Source organism: Saccoglossus kowalevskii, chromosome 16 (assembly GCF_978046115.1).
Source record: "Saccoglossus kowalevskii chromosome 16, keSacKowa6.1, whole genome shotgun sequence".
Taxonomy (NCBI): domain Eukaryota; kingdom Metazoa; phylum Hemichordata; class Enteropneusta; family Harrimaniidae; genus Saccoglossus; species Saccoglossus kowalevskii.
Window position 1 is genome coordinate 17,312,866 of NC_140656.1, and position 21,049 is coordinate 17,333,914.

Sequence of the window (21,049 nt, forward strand, 5' to 3'; positions counted from 1 at the left end):
TATTAGCTGAAGATTTCACAAGGCATTTTAAGAAGTGTTACCTTTGACACAGAAAATATTACGTTCGCTCTATTAGAAGTGAATCCACAACAGAGATAGTGGTGAGCTATGTGTTTTAGTATTTAAATTTCGTACATATATTGATAGTGCTTAGCAGTAAAAGCGATAATATCCCTATACATATTTGGGACAAAAACGTGAAAGAATGGCTCTATTGCTTTGAAAAAGAAAAGCTAGCCAACAAAAGAATATATTCCCAGATAAAAAAGCTCTTCAAATGTAGGAGAATGTAAATTCCATTTTTTTATATCACTTTTATTCTCTATATATTCAACTTTTAATTAGGTAGTCCAGCTTGATTCTCCAGCAAAGAATTACGGGTAAAATATGACATCATAGCAACTTGAGAGAATTATATTGTTTGCTCAGTCTTCTCCTTTAAGTGTTTTTCAAATGTGAGCAAATATTTAATCTTTACTGAATGGATACAGCTTTGCAGTCCTAGATTGTGCATGACTGATAAACTCAAGCTTGCGAATCCCATATGAAGAACGTAAGAACGAGATATAGAGGTTGTATCATGTACTAAGCGTTAAAGTGAATGTTTTTGATTTTCATCTGCTTGTCTTTCATTCATTTTAATCTGCTACCTTTTGATAACTTTCATAGTGTGGAAAAAATATAAAATTTTGACAACAATATGTTAAAAGTGAATGTTTTTGATTTTAATTTCGTTTTTTAAAAATTAAAAATTGTAGGTATGTTCATACAGCTCACCTGAAGGGATGCTGCCGCTATTTGTCCCGCGTGGTCAAAGTCCAATGAAAACAACTGCGTACACCTTGTAGAATGCTGACTCTGAATTGTCTTACTGCTTCCAAACGCCTGCATCAACACATGAACTGCATTTATTTTGTCAGCTGTAATAAAGAAAGGAATGAGTGTCAATAACGCATATCATTTCAAGGTGTGTTCAAACAACGTAATCAGAGATGCGTTTCAAAATTGTTGAAATATATACTGCTTTAATTACGTGGGAGACGAATTTTCGCAAATTTAACAAATCCTAAAAAACTGAAAATTTCTCTGCTGTCCTACAACACAAAGGGTTAGTGACTTTCGAGAAATTTTGTCTTCGAAACGACAATAAGATCCTCAAATCGTGAAAAATTCTAGAAGTGAAAATAAAATGGTTTATAGTTCACACGACAAATTTCCAAGTCTGAAAACAAATTTCTGCGAAAGATATTTCATTGGGATACTGTAACAATGAAGTGACTTTTGTTAAAATTGGTCCTAACAAATGACGATGACGACAATAACAATATGAACGTAACTACAATACTTTACCTTCTATTTCAATATAGGCAAGGCAGAAACAAGAATTTCATTCTAGAAATTTTCAATATTTTTTTTTTTTTTCTTATTTAGATAAGACTAACAAACTAACCGGTCACTTTGTTGTTGACTGTGCCAGCAATGTTCACCAGGTAGTTCAGAACATGTCTGACATTCATGGTTTTGCCGCTGCCGCTCCTACCCATCAAAACAATGGAACGGTCCATTCTGGATGACAACATCTGTCTGTATGCTGTCTGTGCTATGGCGTAGACGTGAGGCGGCATATCTTCTTGCTTACATCCTTTGAACATCTGCATTACCTGTAATGAGACATGGCGAAAATTGATCAAGTATCGTGATAGCATCTAATGAGAGGGCCATGCATGTATATACAGCTGATCAACATCTGCGATCTGATCCCAAGAAAACCATCGGCACTCAAAACTGGCTGACTTGATGAAAATGCTATCTGAGCAGAAATTACAAGAAAGATTATAACTGGCTAGTGCTACAACAGATTTCGTAAACTGGTTCGAAAAATATTTGACAGTATCCAACGACAGCAGAAGTTACACACATGATGAAAGTTGGTACCAAAATATAGGCTTTAAATTGACAGAAGACATGGTGTCCAACATATATGCCTTTAATATATATTAAATATTTTGCTCACAAATCTGTTTGGGCATTTTTATAAATTTCAACCTGGGTCCCTCAGAATATCAAAATTCAAGCCTGAAAGCACAACACCTGTCATTCTTATAGACAAAATATTAAGAGATAACCTTAATAATATACATCTTTTTCCAGCTTTAATTTAATTTAATTTCCAGCTAATTTAGGGAAGAGTAGGAAATCAAACGAGCGGTGCACCACGGTCATTACCGCGGTGGTGGTGGTGGGTGCTCGCCGGTCGTCCGCATTATATGCAAATTTATGCATAGATTCCATGACGCCGGCTGACCGCGGTCTTTCGCGGTGGGCTCGCACAGCAATTCACACTTATTGTCAAGACCATTAATGAACACAAAGAACTGGGAAATTAAAAGGATCACTACGTTCTAATGAAAAATTAAACCAATTTGGCTGAGCCAAAAGCTAGGAAACTAGTCTATAATAGTTGACATTATTTTATTTGCCTGAGCCTTGGAATAAAATCACATAACGATCCAGAAAGACGTAGAGATCAACATAATATAAAATATGATCGCATTATTTTGTGAATATATATCATGCATGGTCTCAGAAAATGTTTAGAAAGATTAATGTTTCGTGTAGACCAAATATAATCACGCATAAATTCAAAGTGTTTTAATACATTGGTGAGAGGTCGCATTTACGTGAATAAGAACATGCACTAAGAAAGAAAAGCAAGCCAAAGTCGAAACGGGGTGTATCATGGACTTGGTACAACATGCGCTGCGACAATTGAGTGTTCGTCGACATCATTTTGGGGCACAATTGAACTTCAAGTACGTTGCGAAACTTGCTACGCGGCGATGCTGACATCAAGTGTGTGTTGACCGAAGTTTGACCCCAAGTCACGCACTGAACTGGCGCGTTACTTTAGCAACCCTTTTCTTTCTTGGTCCGCGCTTCGATCTCGTAAATTTGTTATTATATCCAGTGGTACTGTAATAACACAACTTGTATCCAACTCTGTATTGGCTTTGAATATTTCAACATCATTTACTTAGTGTGCTGCTTTTCTAATAACGTAAATATGTTTACAGTATTGCACGGGCTCTAAGTATTTCAACTTTGCAATGTATTGCTTTTATAATAATTACGCAAACTAAGTTATTTTTTATTATTGTTGGGACACTAACCCGGGCTATTGGGTCTGTGAATATTTCAATATTACCGACTTGATAATGCGTTGCATTTGTAATTATTACGCGAATATATAAACATGGGCACATTTAAATCATTGAAAAAGATAGTCAGGTCCCAGAGTCAGGTGTCTAACGAAAGTCGAGAAAATATTTTAAATACTTGTGACTCATCGGTGAATTATTTTATTCGAAATAAAGTGAATATGTAATATTAACTATACAATAACATACAATATCATGCGTAATGTAAAATTTTTCGATAATAAACTCGCAGCGCACTTCGATCGCATTATTCACGTACATTTCAACTGAACTCTAATAACCACGTGTTTGAATTACGTGCGACAATGGGCAATGACCTCAATGAGTTCACGGACTGACATTTAAATTCGGGCCACCCAGTTTGACACAAAACGATATAGTTACTTAACATTTGTTCAAAAAATCGGTAAACTCTCGCAAAAAACACACGTCAATACAAGATTATGTGTGCGAGGTTAGATTTATAGAACGTACATGACCGCTTAACTCTGTTTTTTTTTTTTAAATAATCATGTCGCACGTGAAACACAGGAGACATTTTAGTTCGTCCATTTCTTGTTTACCGATCTTGAACTTTTTGTCTGGAATGCGATACAGGCAAAGAATAAACATTAATGATACCCACCGTTGTCAAATCAACAAGAGGCTCAAATCAGGAAGGCTCGGCTATTTAAAACTTCGTAAATAACATTCTTTTCATGTGGTAGACTTTATTCAAGTGTAACAAACGTAAGTGAAATGTATGGACAAGTCATAATAATCGTACCTTCGAAAGTTACGACTTTTACTCTTGGAATTGGTGATAAATACATGCATAAAATGCAACCTTGTTTCACGCAACAACAATTTGTATACAGCATTGGACTTATGGATTTTTATATTAATAAAATACGTGGGCCGATAATATTACCATATGCTTACTATTTCCATGCCAGCGATGCTCGTAACCTGCTCGATTTAAAAACAGCTATTTGAAACAAAGACTCATGGAATCACAAAGGAAACTGTTAAGTACGAATTTCACACCTTTCCTACGACCGCGGTTGCAACCGGTACCGGTGGCCACCGCGGTAGAGACCCCTAATTATAAGCAGTCCGCGGCTCTCCCCGGTGAACCGCGGTGATTACTGCGGTGAACCGCCTGTTTGATTTCCTACTCTCCCCTTAATGAGATTATAGCCTAGATGACAATGAAAAATGTGTTACGCTGTGCTAATGTTCACAGTCAGTGACATGATTCTATTTTCATCATGCAATTTAGCACTTCTACATCCAATGTAATCAAAGGAAAGTGTTTGAATGTGACGCCAATATCTTGGAACGTGTCAATGTTGGTACAGTGAAACACCATATAAGAGAAAATTTGAATGTTTGAATGAGTACTGATACACTTTGGCAAAAGCGCTGATACAGCTTTTGACAAAAATGCAAAATCTACTGTTTTCAGTGTCACATGTAGATGTATAATAATAAAAGTTACACATGTACATGTAACCATAGTCAGCTGACCACTAAAAATTATCAGCAAAAACAGTTATCATCGTACTAAAAGCATTAAAATAATTTTACAGTTACGAAAATAATCCAAAAAGCTAAAAAAAGATACCCCCTCCCCCTCAAAAAAGAAGCAAACCTACCTTTTCTGTGTATATGGCTAAGGGAGTCATCGGATTAATAACCAATAAACTAGATCCAGCATAGGTGTGTATTAGGTTACTACCGTATCTTTGACGCAATGTGTGCAGCACACCCGATTCATTCAGGTTGCGTAGGGTGGCAATGTCTTCAGCTCTGTCAAATTGGGGCGGGTTGGCCTATATTTGAGAAATAGAGAGCGCATGTCACAATCAACTCAAAAGCAAGCATATGTACCCGATCTTACAAAATGGATTTTGCGATAACTCTGCTTGATATACACATTCCTTCTGGTCTTTTCTTTACTTAAATACATGCACGATCAAAAGATGACATAATCTATGTGAAGAACCTAGAAACAACTGTAGACCAAAGACCAAAATTCACATTTGGTGTACACTTCATTGTATTACTAAAATACTACTAATTTTGTCCATGTAATTTACATAAGAGCATGCTCTACTAACATAGTAAATACAGTAGTAGAAATATAATGTATATTTTGAGTTGGTTTATTTATTACATATAACATTTACAATATTACTATATTTCTCCAATGATTAGCTGTCATCAATGCGCACGTAAATTACTTTATAAAATGTTCATCATTTTTTTTAATACCACAACAATAATACAGACAATGTACTACGACGTATAAAAATACATTTTTTCGTAAAATACTGTAATTGTTCTGGTTTTACTATTTTAAAATCATAAGGCATCATTCTGGGAAGGTACTGAATATATGGCGCCCTCACAGTACAAAACATGTGTAATACATCTGTTGTTTTTACCTTTTCCACATCTTCCTCATCCACAGCAAGCACCTCTCCTCCATGTTCCAATTTCACCTGAACTTTTCCCTCGTCTTCCTCACCATTGTTCAACAGCTTAGCTCCAGCAAAGCCTCCCTTGTGCACCAGCCAGACTTTCTCGGCTTTCAACCAGTCATGCTCCGTGGCAAGCTGATCTTCGGTCTTCGCCTGTTAACAACAAAAGACAATTTAATCAGCATTTAACAACACTTTATAACCATTGTATGTGCATAGCAATAGAATAGAATAGAATAGAATAGAATAGAATAGAATAGAATAGAATAGAATAGAATAGAATAGAATAGAATAGAATAGAATAGAATAGAATAGAATAGAAAAGTTTCTTGTATATTTGCTATTGGTAATAGCTAACTTCATAAACTTTTCAGTTGGATCCCAAATGCAATGCTAACTTCTACATCTTTCTGTAATTCACAATCCCCATTGAGACCTCTCATTGAGACCTCATGTACAGTACTATGAAACACTGCATTATGGGAGTGTCAGGTGTAAATCGTTACCTATTCAACAACTACAAGCTGCTTGTTGAAAGAACCCTATTGTAACAGTAACACCTATCACTTACATACACGTAAATGTACAAGCTAGATGAATTTTTTTTAATTTTTTCAGAGTGATAGCGACACACAATAAATGCATAATGCATAAAGCTATAAGCTGATGAATTTTCATAGATATTTCAACTAATATTAAACGTGTTAAATCAGCCACAGCTGTACAATGTCAAAACGATTATTAGCCCAAGCATGTACTGTCCAATAACTATACACAGTAACCCAAGTGAACCTTGTATTGTACATGTGTTTTGTTCTACTTACAAAGATAATAATGGAGCACTAGACCATTGTGCTGCAGAGAAAACTGATTCATTCATGGACAACTTCACTCAGGAATGTTTTTCTAACAGGGAAATGATGTGTAGATGTATCTATGTTTCAAGGTGTTTGAAATTTAGGAAATCAACATTCAATTTTTCTAATGCTAAACATGAATCGGCCATCTGCCTTGAGAGCCAGGCACTACTGTTGAAGTGCATACTGGTGCATGCCATGGATCTATCAGAGATTTATGACATTAAGGGACCTAATTACAATTTTATTTACCCAGGCAGAAAGATTTATTAGTGGAAACACTAATACAATACAGTGTCTTTAATTTATGGAGGTGTCATGCTTAAAGGCACATCGGTGAGTGTCGTAGGCCACTATTGTCTAGAGTTGTGGGGGGGGGGGGTGATAGTTTCTGTATGTTTGAATTCAACAAAGATGCTACCATCAATAATTTTAGGGATAATAAATAATGATAATTACATAAGGAAAACAAGACTGGAATTTGAATAATCTACAGTGACAGCAGAGTTGATTTTCAGTGTTAGTGTTAGTATCAAGTGTACAACAGATTCTTTCAGTTTTCTCCAATTAGAACATGGTTAACGAAACATTTTTAACATACCGGTAGTTACATTGCCCATATGTTTATGAATACATTTATGTATAGTAAACCTTGCTTCAGTGCTTGTAAGTACTGTAAAAGGATTAATTATTCACTGGGTTTTTATTTTGCTGACTGGAAAATGCACTAAATTAAAACCCAGTGAATATGTGAAATTGAGCATAGAGCACATTGGCTAAATAATGAAACCGTGAATTTAAAACCCACTGAATATGCCTGAAATGGTAAATCAGCAAAATTTTAACCCTGTGAAAATTAGTCATTTTACAGTAACAAGAATTGTGGAAATCACATAAACTATGCAATCCTCACTAGAAGCTAATCTAGAAGCATTTGAGAGGATTATATACGTAAAATGCTCATTATATAGGACAGTTGGGTGTCCAGCAGTTACAATTCATATTCACTGTGAATGTCAAAGATGAACTGTGTGTTATCTCAAATGTACCATAACAACTCCATTAATTCACTGTTCTTTATGAAAACAAGTAGCCTCCCGATCAAGATACATGTAGCTTCCACTGAATTGAAGATATCATCATGAAATGAACAAATCTAAGAGGCCTACCCAAGGTACATATATACAAATGCATATAATATCAAAGCAATCAGACTTGTGATTTTCAACAAGTAAAAAAATATCACTTTTTACCAAAAATGACAGATTAGAGATTTGACGATATCATCATGAAATGAACAAAACTGAGAGAGGTCTACCTGAGGAACCTATATGTATTCAACAAAAAGTTGAAAATATCACTTTTTTACAAAAATGACAAAAATATTCACCCAAATTAGAGAATTAAAGATATTACAAAATGAACAAATCTAAGAAAGGTCTACTCAAGGTATGTATATACATGTACACTGAGTATCGAAGCAATCAGGCTGGTTGCTTTCAAGAAGCCAAAAAAGTAAAAAGTTGACACAGACGACGATGACAATAATTATTCAATATATCATATTAATTCGCAGAGTTCAAAAAAAGATTTATATTTGCTTTTTGTACAAAACACAACAGAAATCATTATTTAAAAAAAAAATTGTTACAAAAGCCAGAATTTGACCTTAATACCTATTGACCACAAATGTGTCTCATGAAATTATACTACTAGTGACCCTCGGGAAGTGTCCCAACATGGTCAACATACACAAAAGTGACCACTTAAAGGACCCTCAAGGTTGACCCACAGGCCAGTGACACTATAAATTGCATAGATCAATGTACACAACTACAACTATACAAGTACATGTACTTCATACATCTGTGGTATAATACAAAACGTTGTCAACAATCATCTCCTTACAATGTCTTACACACTGCTTTATGTGACTATAGCCAACAGGGCAAACATGGTGGTTCACTAGGAATGAAGTATACATGTAGTCCAAAATACACCTTAGACTTTTAGAACATTCAACAAAGAGAAAATGCACGCTGATTGCAGCAATCTAATCACCATTTTAATATGATCAATATATTCTATATGTACAACTTTACAAACATATATAGTGCTAACAGCATTCTGGCTCTCCATATCAAATTCATCTTCACCTATCATAATTATAATTTTTCATAAATACCCTAAATTGCAATGACTTTAAAGCTACTAACATCTGGGGTCAAGGGTTACATGCAGTGTACCATCCCAGAAAGTCATAAATCGATCGTTTCGATCGTTGTATTGCTGTTAAGTGAGACGCACATTTGAGCAGATGCACAACCAAGCAATCAGAAATATTGCACCTTTTTACAATTTCTACATCCAACGTAGTCCATGTGTAAAAGAAATACAATAGTAACATCAACAATTTTGTGCCGCAGAGGTTGAACATTTACATTAGACCCAACGTAGTCCATGCACAGAAGAAATACAGTAGTAACATCAACAATATTGTACAGCAGAGGTTGAACATTTACATTAGACCCAATGTACCGGTAGTCCATGCACAGAAGGAATACAGTTGTAACATCAACAATTTTGTACAGCACAGGTTGAACATTTACATTAGACCCATCGTACCGGTAGTCCATGCACAGAAGAAATATACATGTAGTAGTAACATCAACAATATTGTACACCACAGGTTGAACATTTACATTAGACCCATCGTACCGGTAGTCCATGCACAGAAGAAATACAGTTGTAACATCAACAATTTTGTACACCACAGGTTGAACATTTACATTAGACCCATCGTACCGGTAGTCCATGCACAGAAGAAATACAGTAGTAACATCAACAATTTTGTAAGCAGAGGTTGAACATTTACATTAGACCCATCGTACCGGTAGTCCATGCACAGAAGGAATACAGTTGTAACATCAACAATTTTGTACAGCACAGGTTGAACATTTACATTAGACCCATCGTACTGGTAGTCCATGCACAGAAGAAATACAGTAGTAACATCAACAATATTGTACACCACAGGTTGAACATTTACATTAGACCCATCGTACCGGTAGTCCATGCACAGAAGAAATACAGTTGTAACATCAACAATTTTGTACACCACAGGTTGAACATTTACATTAGACCCATCGTACCGGTAGTCCATGCACAGAAGAAATACAGTAGTAACATCAACAATTTTGTAAGCAGAGGTTGAACATTTACATTAGACCCATCGTACCGGTAGTCCATGCACAGAAGAAATACAGTAGTAACATCAACAATTTTGTACAGCACAGGTTGAACATTTATATTAGACCCATCGTACCGGTAGTCCATGCACAGAAGAAATACAGTAGTAACATCAACAATTTTGTACAGCACAGGTTGAACATTTATATTAGACCCAACGTACCGGTAGTCCATGCACAGAAGAAATACAGTAGTAACATTTAAAATAGTCATAATACTTTCATATAGGTATATAAAGGTGCTGTATAATCTCAACTTTTACAGGGCAAGACATTGATATATCCAGAAAGCAAAGTACCGTAGAAAGAATATCAGATTTCTTGGGGGAATTAACACATTTGAATTGTGAAATAAAAAGAAGTTGGTCAGATATACTAATATAAACACGTATAATCCAGTGAGTTTTCCCGGCATCTGCACTGATTGCAATTGCATTTAAGCCAGCTAAGATTAGACAGTTACATTTGTAGACTGAAATCAACCTACCAATTCTTCAAGGCTTAGCACCTTTCTAAAACTCCCCATGGCTGGGTCTATCCTCTAATGGTGCAACCTGGTTGACATCCAACCAGTTCGCGTGCATTCAGTAACAGCAGTCGTGACACAGGACACCCAATTAATAGCGACTACATGTACTGTGTGTATATAATACATGTATGTGGAGTAATAATCTGTGGTATAGTCACATGTTGGTAAAGGTAAACACTGACTGGAATGTATAACTACACCAACTCTGTACTAGTCAATATCAAGTTTAGACTCAACTACTATCCTGAAAAGAGGGGGGGGGAGCTACATGCACCTTCTATACACACCTGTGTTCATATCAAATGTATTGATTACCCAAGCTAGTAGGAAAGACAAATTTGTAATGCATATGTGTACCGAGGAAGACACCCTGCCCCCTTCCCCATCTGATCAAACAGTGGTTCATCTCTTCTACACCCAATTAGCTAGTGGTTCAATCCACTTAAGTCATTAATACAAATTCATAGAGTGCAGTAGCCAGGGAATCCTTGAGAGATCGTCTTGTACCTTGTCCATGCATGGAGCAAAGTGGACCACAAATAAAGTAAGTAATATATTCCCTTTTGTAGTTCAGTCTGCCATGTCGCAGGCAAGATTACAAAACTGAATGACATGTATGTAGGCTATTTTCTGGTTAGGTTTTTTATGACAACTTTTCACTGTAAAGTGAAGTAAAGTCCTTGTTTGGAGAGTTTTCTCAAGTATATTCATTACAACTGGGTCTGTTACATCGATACTGACATAATGGTTCTTTTAAGTGGCTCTGTTGGTCATTAATGCACCACTCTCACTAAAACATAGTATGACTGACAGACATGTAATTCTGATGTTTTTTCATGGAGGCAAGAATATATGTTCTTGACACCATGGTTTGTTCTTACATCAACATTTTGTTTGCATTTTTATTAGAGCTATTATTTTGTATTAGAAACCTGATTCATAATTTAAAAAAAAATATCTAGGAAATAAAAATTTCCAACAGTTAGTTTAGGAGCAATGGCATTAGAGGTTAGGATCATTAGCCAGCAGATAGCAAACTTGATCAAAAACAGTTCTAGAGTTTTTTTAATTTTGATTACAGACTGAAATGAGACAATATGCAAATTACCTACTTGATATACATACATGTACACATAAAATTAATCATGTCATGTCTGTACATTATCCATAGGTACCTATGTATCAAATTTGAGCAAAATTTGCTGAAAGGCTTTTGAGATTTTGCTTACACAGGCTGAAATGAGACAATATGCAAATTACCTACTTAATATTCATACACATGACTTCAAAACTAATCATGTCATATCTGCACATTATCCACAGGTACCTGTGTATCAAATTTGAGCAAAATTTGCTGAGAGGCTTTTGAGATTTTGCTTACACAGGCTGAAATGAGACAATATGCAAATTACCTAATTAATATTCATACACATGACTTCACAACTAATCATGTCATGTCTGCACATTATCCAAAGGTATCTGTGTATCAAATTTGAGCAAAATTTGCTGAGGCTTTTTACACAGGCTGAAATGAAATAATTAATATAGAAATTAGCTAATTAATATGCATGGACATGACTCCAAAACCAAATTTGATCAAAATTTGATTAGAAGTTTTCGGGAATTTGCTTACACAAACATGAACCAAACAAATTAGCTCCCTTTGTATGCTTTGCACAAACGGGAGCTAAAAATTAATACCCAGTGATTAACACATTTATCGTATTGAATATATATATATATATATAACTCATGCTACTAAGATTGCTTCCTTAGAAGTGTATTTCCAATAGATGCAGATGTTTTTAATAGAACAAATGTGGTACATGTACATTGTGGACCACACCAATAATTTATGTACTTTGCAATATACATGTATTAGATTTGGGAAAACATTAAATTCAAAAATATTTGAAATTTTTCAAATTAGTTATGTTACTTCATATAGCGAGAAAAAAGAAAAAAAAATTTTTACAATTGTAGCATCAAATATGCACAATAGAGACGACAGAAAAAATGGCTCTTCTCTCTCAGAAGGAAAGAATCTGCATAAGAGGAGAGAGGAATCAACAATTGCTTTAACTTCAAGAGACGAAAATGATCATGAATTCTGTCAGAAAAAAAAACTGTGAATGATGTAAAATTTGTAAAATGATATTATCTAGCAGATAAACAGTTTTGAGTTTACTACTTACTGTGCATGAATGCACACACGCGACTGGAACAATACAGAACTGCATCATGTCAAACATTACATCTTGTATGTAATTTCACCCACCGTGTTGAAAACCAAGTTCCAATCCATGATCTCAAACAATGCTATCAGACTTCCCATAACGGTTGCTTACTGCACAGAAGCAATGATAGCCAAAGATCAGTAGCAATGGTTAACTTGCTGTATTTATTATGAAAATTAACCATTATTTTTTTTTCACCACAATGACTCATGATGACTTCATGTCTGATCCACAAGTACCAGGTCCCACCACAAGTGTCTTCAATATTAATTAGCACATACAGAATATATATTTTTAAAATTATGCATATTACGTATTAGGTACCAAACAATTACATCTTGTGCCTAAACCAAACTTGCAATTACAGTGTTATAAATGTAATTTTTGTTTTTAAATTACAATTGTAAGAGAAAACCACTTTATGACCACAAACATACATGTATATTAACACAGTTCAGATTGGAAGGGGGTCAACTCCCGGATTGTTGAATTAAATAATTTCTGTAATCAATCTATAAACTACCAAATTTTTCTCAAAACTGGTGAACTGAAAACGGATCTTGTACATACATGTTCCAGCTGTGATTAAGACTAATCTACTTTACAACCGGAGTTAGTTTCATCGCAATTTAAAGAAATAATATAAAACATCCTTGAGTAAAAATTAATATTAGATGAATAATTTAAAATACTCCTACAGGAGATTGTGATTTTTAAAATTTCAAGTGCCACATTTTTGAATTTCATTCAATAAATAATTGTAATGCCATAAGAGAAATCATATCAACATGGTGTCACCATGTGGCAACTGCACTACATTTATTTCTGCTTTGATGATCATATAAAATCAGGTATAAGAGCAAAAGGTTAATTTGATGCTGCCTGAAATGTGTCAGAAAAAAGACCCCTTAACTGTAATGCCAGCAGCAATTCGGCATCTGTTGTTTTCATTATTTAGCAATATCAATAACACTTGGTTATTACCGTAAAATCTGTATTAGAAGCCGCATCCCTAATAGAAGTCGCACCCATTCTTTTTAAACAATTGGGAACCAAAAAATCATCATTTCTCATATGTGTAGATGCTCTAATAGAAGCCGCACCCCCTCTATTGGATTGTACCATTTTAATAGAAGCCGCAGTTTCTAATACAGATTTTACAGTACCTACTACTCTTTTGTAACTATTGAATTTAAAAATAAAAAAATATCATGTGTAATTTTTTTAATAAAGACAGATTTAACTGTATTGTCACTGGTACTGTATTTCTTATAATTATTGATACTTTCTAGACAATCAGTATTATTATGCCAAATAAAGAAAAGTAAGAGTGTTATCATGAAGGCTGTACAAATACAAGAACATTATCACGAAAATTTGCCAAGTGCTTCTGTTGAGAGATTAATTAATATAAACAAATATAACAAAGTAAAAAGATATATTACCAAAAACACAAGATTTTTTTTTTATTTGGCCTTATACATGCATATATGAAATTACAGGACAGACGCCAATAAAAATAAATACTTCGATTAAAAAATAGTATAAATGTTTTCATTTATTGGTTCATGGTTCACGCAACAGATGCAACAGTCTAAGATATCGAATAGTCACAAGACACATTGCAGAGAATTTACTTTATGTGTATCAAATCAGTCAATCATAAACAGTCAGATCATATCAATAATTTACCTGTATTAATACGCACTGTACAGCAAAAAATATTGAAATAATTATGTCTTTGATACAAAATTTGTAGCACTATTGACCAAATAGTGTTATAAAAACGATAATATAATACGAATGCATAATATTATGCAAAAGGTCACCTGACAACACTAATAATCTTTATTGCATAATTGTATCCTTATTTGGATATTGACTCAGAAAAAGAAAATTATAATAAAGACGAAAAACTGAGGAAGTAGCAAATTAGAAAAGAATATTATTTATTTAGGGGCAACTGATAGTTTTTTGAAATGATTTTCTCTTGCACTGAAACAATTACAGATGTGGCTAGCTAGTTTTTGTTATTTTTTGGCTGTTATTGCTTGTTAGCATCCAATGCTGCTTTACCACTGCTAATTAGGTCTTGTGGTGTGTTTATATAACTGCAAGCTACTACAATATGGCTGCTGAGGAAAACGCTACCCCATGTGACAACAGCATGTCAGCTGACCTTACAGACATGTAACTCAGAGTCTACAATCTTCTACTGATTTTGTACACATGTATTTTTCTACAAAGCCAACTTTACACTATATAGTTCCCTTGAAACTCAAATTCATAGAATTTGAAAATGAAATGCTGCCATTAAAGTTCATTGACACACACACACCACATGTAGACAGGAAACATCATGTACAATAGAAATTTCAAAAATTTGAACTTGGTCTATGATGAGGATTCCATGAATAGGTAGGTCAATTTTGTGGTCATGTGTGTCTACGGTATGTGTGTCATAATTAATACAGAACAAGTTTTAAAATGATACATTACCGGTCTCAGTCTTATGGAGAAATAGCTCCGTTTTGGGTACATTGCAAATTCAGACTCTGAACTTCAACATAAGTCCCAGTGCAGCTCAGTCAAATTAACTGGTCCGTTAGAACCCTCTATCTGCTGTGGGTGAGTGTGTGGATGGGATCACCAAGGAGGTGTATTCATTGATGCAAAGCCCCGATCCTAGATAAATCATACACACACACAACTGCGTAGATGATTATAGACACCAATTTTAAGACATCAAAGGGAGAGCCAGCTAGGAATAGTCAACATCCAACTTTCTATGGAATCTTTGGCATTAACCAAAAGAGATATCCAGGCGTGTTTGGTTACTGAGTCAAACATAAACAGTTCTTGCAGGCTGTCAGCTTATCTTTAGTAGACTGGTGTATGCCAATCACTGAACACAGAAACAGTCACAGCAACTCAGGCTGAATAATGCCTCAGTCATCCAAATACACATCAGGATTTCAACAGGAGCCCTACTGAGCCGCCGCCACCACCACAAACACCATGCCAGAATGGGAATAATACTCGCACCTTTCAGCAGTGAGTTTCTTTTACTAGTATTCTAAATACTACACACTGTTACAAGCTCTATTGATCCATCCTAAAAAGCCAACACAGGCGTTGTGGTCACGCTGTCTGCTTAATGTATTTATTAAATAGGGACATACATGTATTAGCTACTTATTATTATCTGCTGCAAAGTTTATAAATATCCTATGAGGTTCGCACAGTATGGAAAGTTTAGGTTCTCATGGCAACAAAGGATTACTTGAAAATAACCCTCAGGCTTAAAAACATTTTCCATTCAGCTGCCTGTCTTTCAATCTAACACTTGAACTTGTCACATCAGTTTTTAAAGTAAATCAGAAAAAGATTTGCTAGGCTTTTTTGTAAATGCATTTAAATATTAAATTGTATTAGTTTTGTTTAAAATAAATCATCGAAAATAATTACCAAGAATGAAAATATTCTTTAACAGATATTTTGAGTCAATTATTCACCATTATTAAAAAAAATATTTTAATAATCCAACTGAAAATAATGAAGTTAATTTTAATTTCATGGAACATAAGCATTTTTACAAAATTGGTTCATATATGAACCACATAACAATTTTCCCCGAAAATCACTAATTCATTGTAGCAAAATTACTGTATATACCATATGTTCACACTATTTGAGAAATAAATACCAAGTATTTTGGAGCCCAGCTGTGGACGATATTTAATCTTTGTACATAGCCAATAGGTGGTGTGCTTGAAATGAAAACAAAATACTGATACAGTGAAATAAAATTTGAAAAAAATTGTAAAAATAATGTAGCTTGAATAAGTTCACCATAAATAACTCCTGCAGACATTTATTCATTTTTAATTAAAATGCAGGTACTGATTTACCAGGGACCAATTTTTTAGAGATAGATTTAAAGAAATTTGCATGTATCATATAGGACAGTAAAAGGTTATAAGGTTGGACTTAATCTGCTGACAGCTGAGTGGAATATCTGAAAGAATTTAACATGTGGTGCATTCTGAGACAGACATGTGTGTGTAACTATAGCCACTAGCAAATACTTCTAAATGTAAAAGTTTAGGAGATAATCTAGTCTGCTCCTGATCTTAATAATGTTTATACATGGATATGTTTATTTATGTTATGTCATGAAGGAAAAAGTAAAATATTAATGAATATTTGGATGAAAACTAATCGTATTTGTTTTGATAGTAGCACACATCTTCATAAAGAAAATGACCAAGATTTGTTTATTTTTAAAATAATGTTCATATTTTAATAATCCAGCATACATATTTTACAATAAATGCAATTTTTGGTCCAAATGTCTGCTACTAGTAAAGACATTGTAATAGAGCAAATATGATACATTGTATGTCTTTTATGGAAAACTCTAACAAAAGAATTATTGTATTAAATTCAAAAGTTGCAAGATTTGTTGGACCTTGACTGGTATAGCCGCCCGCTTTTTCCACTATCTGAATATTATTTTTTTGTCTGGACAACCTAAAATCCCATCATGCATAGCTGGTTCAAATTTTCTGTCAGGTGCTAACATGATGTAACTAACTTATGAAGTACAGTACATAATGTTTAAAGCGCGGGAGTCGTCACCTATGCATGCGTCAGGTGCCCATAGCGTGTCATTGTTTACAAGGAAGTGTCTACCCATGAGTCTTTGCGTTCTTAGCGTGTGTTGTTATCATCGCTTGGGACTCAATTCCCGCATGTGCGCAGGTGACAACCCTCCCACTTTAATGTTAACCTTGGTGGAGTGGTAACTTGAGTAAAATTGTTTACAGGACAAGCCTAAACAGAAAAAAAATTAAGAGCCTGTATTGCACTACAAATAAATTACAATGAAGAATGGAAAAGAAATATGTCAAGGGCTTCTAATAAAATATGAGACAAGTACTTTAACAATCATTACTCTAAGATGAGGCGTTATTATATTGACAGGCAAATATGTATTTGTATAATTTGAAAACAAATAGATTTCCCATCTTAGCATCTAAATTTAAATACAGATACCTCAAACATGCATTTAGAACTCTAGTCTAGTCAAATCAAATCTTCATGCCAGATTATAATATAAACTACACATACATTGTATCACTTGAGCACTATCACTAATCAGTATTACAGAAACTTATAAAATATCAATCTGAGGCAATCAAACTACTTTCACAAAATATACGCTGAAAAAAACACTTCTAACTTATTATTAACTTTAAAATCCATAAATAGTATGACCACATGATTCTTTTTAAGCACATAAAACCTGTCAGTCATCCAAGGTCTATTGTTATAAGAATTAACATTTAGTGTTTTACATTGCAAGCCAATTAAAAACAGTCACATGTATATCAATTGTTATGTTGGCTTGTATGGACAGCGCCATCTATGGTTGAGAAGATGCTTGTTCACTATAAACATTGAATAATATTATTTAGATGGACAAGTTAATTTCAACAATCCCGCAAATTTGTTTGTTGCATTGCCAAATTTGGCTCATTACTTACAACATAAACATTTGGAAGAAAATCAATTTTAAACGCAAGGAATGTGGGTTCTAAGGCAATATGACACGTAACTGACTGACACTGAGCAGTTTTTTGTGACTCAACTAGTTAAAGCACATTCCCTGCCACATCATTGGCTCAATAGAAAATCATATTATAAAATAGTAATTTTGAAAAATATCTTGCTACATGTATAAATGAGTAATATGCAAAATAGTGAAAGAAAATCCACATTCAATAGTCTACCAAACGAAGGCAACCAGAGACCTCAGAAGACACAATCGTACAGAAGACATACAATTTGATTTTGCTTCTCCAGCAGACAAAAAGCTGACCCAACTTATTATTTTCAGGATTCCTATTTTGACTCAGGATTCCTTCAAAATCAGTCGTTATATTGGCAGGCAACATATTAGAAAAAATATGACGTGGATTTTAATACACTGAGATAAGAAAGACTGAAATTTCCAATGTCCGATGAAATGCTGTTCCAGATCTTGAAATTAACAGGTTACCAAAGCCCTCAATTATAAAGTCCAAGGAACTGACCTTGAAATAGGTCTCCACCAATATTAGTTCAACCCTACATCTGTAGTTAGTTGGGCATGAATAATGCAAAATGTAGATTACATAGTAGTAGTACAAGCAAAACCATGAAATTAAAATGTTCAAAAACAAACACGTACATGCACTTGTAACTTTTATTTTTCTAATGCAAGAAAGATGTGAGTTGTGCTTGAGAGGAAAATGCAGCAGCAGTAGCACGGCCACAATGTGTTGCATTGATAGGACATTACCAGAAATACATGCGAGCACAGGTAAGACGAATATCACGTTACACCACTGACTGTCTCCATTCAATTGAGTTATGTCTGAACTTTCGAGTTTCAGAATAACAGACATACCAACCACTCTGTTTCACTACATGGCCGAGGACCCCCAACACCATTACGAAGTGGGAGATGGGTAATTAGTAGCAGAGACAAGACAAGACAAGACAAGCTAAACAACAAAAGGTAAATTAAACAGTTTTATGAGTATTTTCTGCTCTGAGAAACCATGAAGCAAATGATTTAAACCTAAATAGATGTACAGTTTAAGGTGTACAATGTAGGTACTGGAATGTACATTTGATCACCTACACACCTGCTCATACAATGTACAAATAAAATCTGGACCATAATTCCATGGGAAAGTTGTGTAAAAAATAAACAAACATATAATTGATGGACCAAATTCATTTACAGAAGAACGTCACGTTCATTTCCACAGTAGAAATAATATTTATCATTAACAAATTTTTGCTTCATGTATTGATAGCATGAACACAGCAAGTCAACTCAGGTCATGTCAGATTCAGATAAGATCGTTTTATTTAGTTTTCACTGGCCTCCTTGAGTTTTAAAGTGACCCAACCCACAAGTGAATTTCAACTTGAAAGTGAAAAAGATCAATGGTGTAGTTCAAATATAGCAGCAATGCAAAATAAGATAAAGGGGGTAAAATAAGATGAATGTTAAAATTATCGAAATTAGACAAAAACACATTAAAAGGCTACCCCTTTCCTCATAAAAACTGAAAAACCTAGAAAAACTACAGACTATGAGAGACGGGGAAAAAACAAAAACAAGTTTCTCACCATTTCAAGTCTTCAACTAATTAACTGTTTGATCCAACGAGAAACAGACTGTCAAAATTTTAACCTTGGTTCAGAGAGGGAATTGTTTTCTCCCTGCTCGGCACTTTTCACCACTACTGTGAAAAGTACCTGTAAACACTTGTTAATTGAATATTGCCCATGCTCTGGCTCATTCATGAGCAAAATCAAACAATGGTATATCAACTATGTCCAGGTGTTCGGTTACTCACTCTCAACACATCAAGAGTTTTAGTTTTCAATCAAACAAAAGTTTCTAAAATAACCACCACTAGAGGGCAATATTGCTTAATCACAAGTTTGAAACTCGGGGGGAGGGGGGTGAATCTGGTGCCAAACCTCTTTGTGTAGGCCTAGATAATTCCTATTGTCCCAAAGAAATGGGCTTTTTTATAAGCTAAACAGTGTTCATTAGCAGATAGATGTGATGGTGAAAACTTTTGTAATAGTTGACTTTTTCCCATACAACTGGTTTTGATTCTCACCACATGTAAGTCAGTCTAACCTGTTCAACAGATGAAACCAGAATACAGCAAATAGTGTCCAGAGTAATTTTGGTAAATAATTTGATCTTCAGAATAAGTTATTTATTATATATCACTCATTGAAGATCGTAGAAACATTAATTTTGTGAAGAAAAAATCTCTGACGTGCTGTTGACAATCTAAATCAAAGAAAGCTTAGAAAGAACGCCTGTGTGCTGAGAGTATTGAAGACACATTAAAAATTAATTCAAAATTACTTGTACTTGAGATATTGATGGAATAGCTGAAAACTAATTATGTAAATCAGGTAACTAATATGAACAGATTTGAGTGTAAAACTAATAAGGCCTGTGTAATGTAATATCTATGTACCAAGTTTCATTGAAATGTGATTAGAACAAAAAAACTATGAATTATTATTATAGAATTAATATGAACAAATTTCAACCCAAAATTAATCAGGCCTGTCTATTGTTCTAGATCATTTATGTATTAAATTTTATTCAAATGTGATGATCAGTAATGTGATGAATTAGGTAATTAATATCCACAATTATTTACCCTAAAACTAATCAGGTCTCTGCACAGTCCTTAAGTAACTATGTACTAAGTTTCATTGAAATGTGATGATTACTACTTGAAATATCAAAAGCTGAAAATTAATTAATTATGCAAATTAGGTAATTAATATGTACTGATATTACCTTAAAAACTATCAGGTCTGTGCAGTGTCCTATGATATCTATGTACCAAGTTTTTTTGAAATGTGATGATTAGTACTAGTACTTCAGATATCAGTAGAAA

General features: G+C 34.2%; 1 protein-coding gene across 4 annotated transcripts in view; it reads right to left on the bottom strand.

The window, feature by feature from the left end:
- Positions 1-21,049, bottom strand: part of LOC100374081 (unconventional myosin-XVIIIa) — an 85,609-nt gene that overhangs the window by 46,290 nt on the left and 18,270 nt on the right. For 3 of the 4 annotated variants that reach the window (XM_085491135.1, XM_085491134.1, XM_085491136.1), the window contains exons 2-5: positions 5,648-5,836; positions 4,856-5,032; positions 1,451-1,661; positions 778-920 (exon numbers count right to left, since the gene is read on the bottom strand). In XM_085491135.1, the coding sequence (XP_085347261.1) occupies positions 778-920; positions 1,451-1,661; positions 4,856-5,032; positions 5,648-5,836 (720 nt within the window). Of the gene's footprint in view, positions 1-777; positions 921-1,450; positions 1,662-4,855; positions 5,033-5,647; positions 5,837-15,053; positions 15,111-21,049 lie in introns of those variants that run through there. The other variant, XM_085491137.1, reaches the window with a different exon arrangement.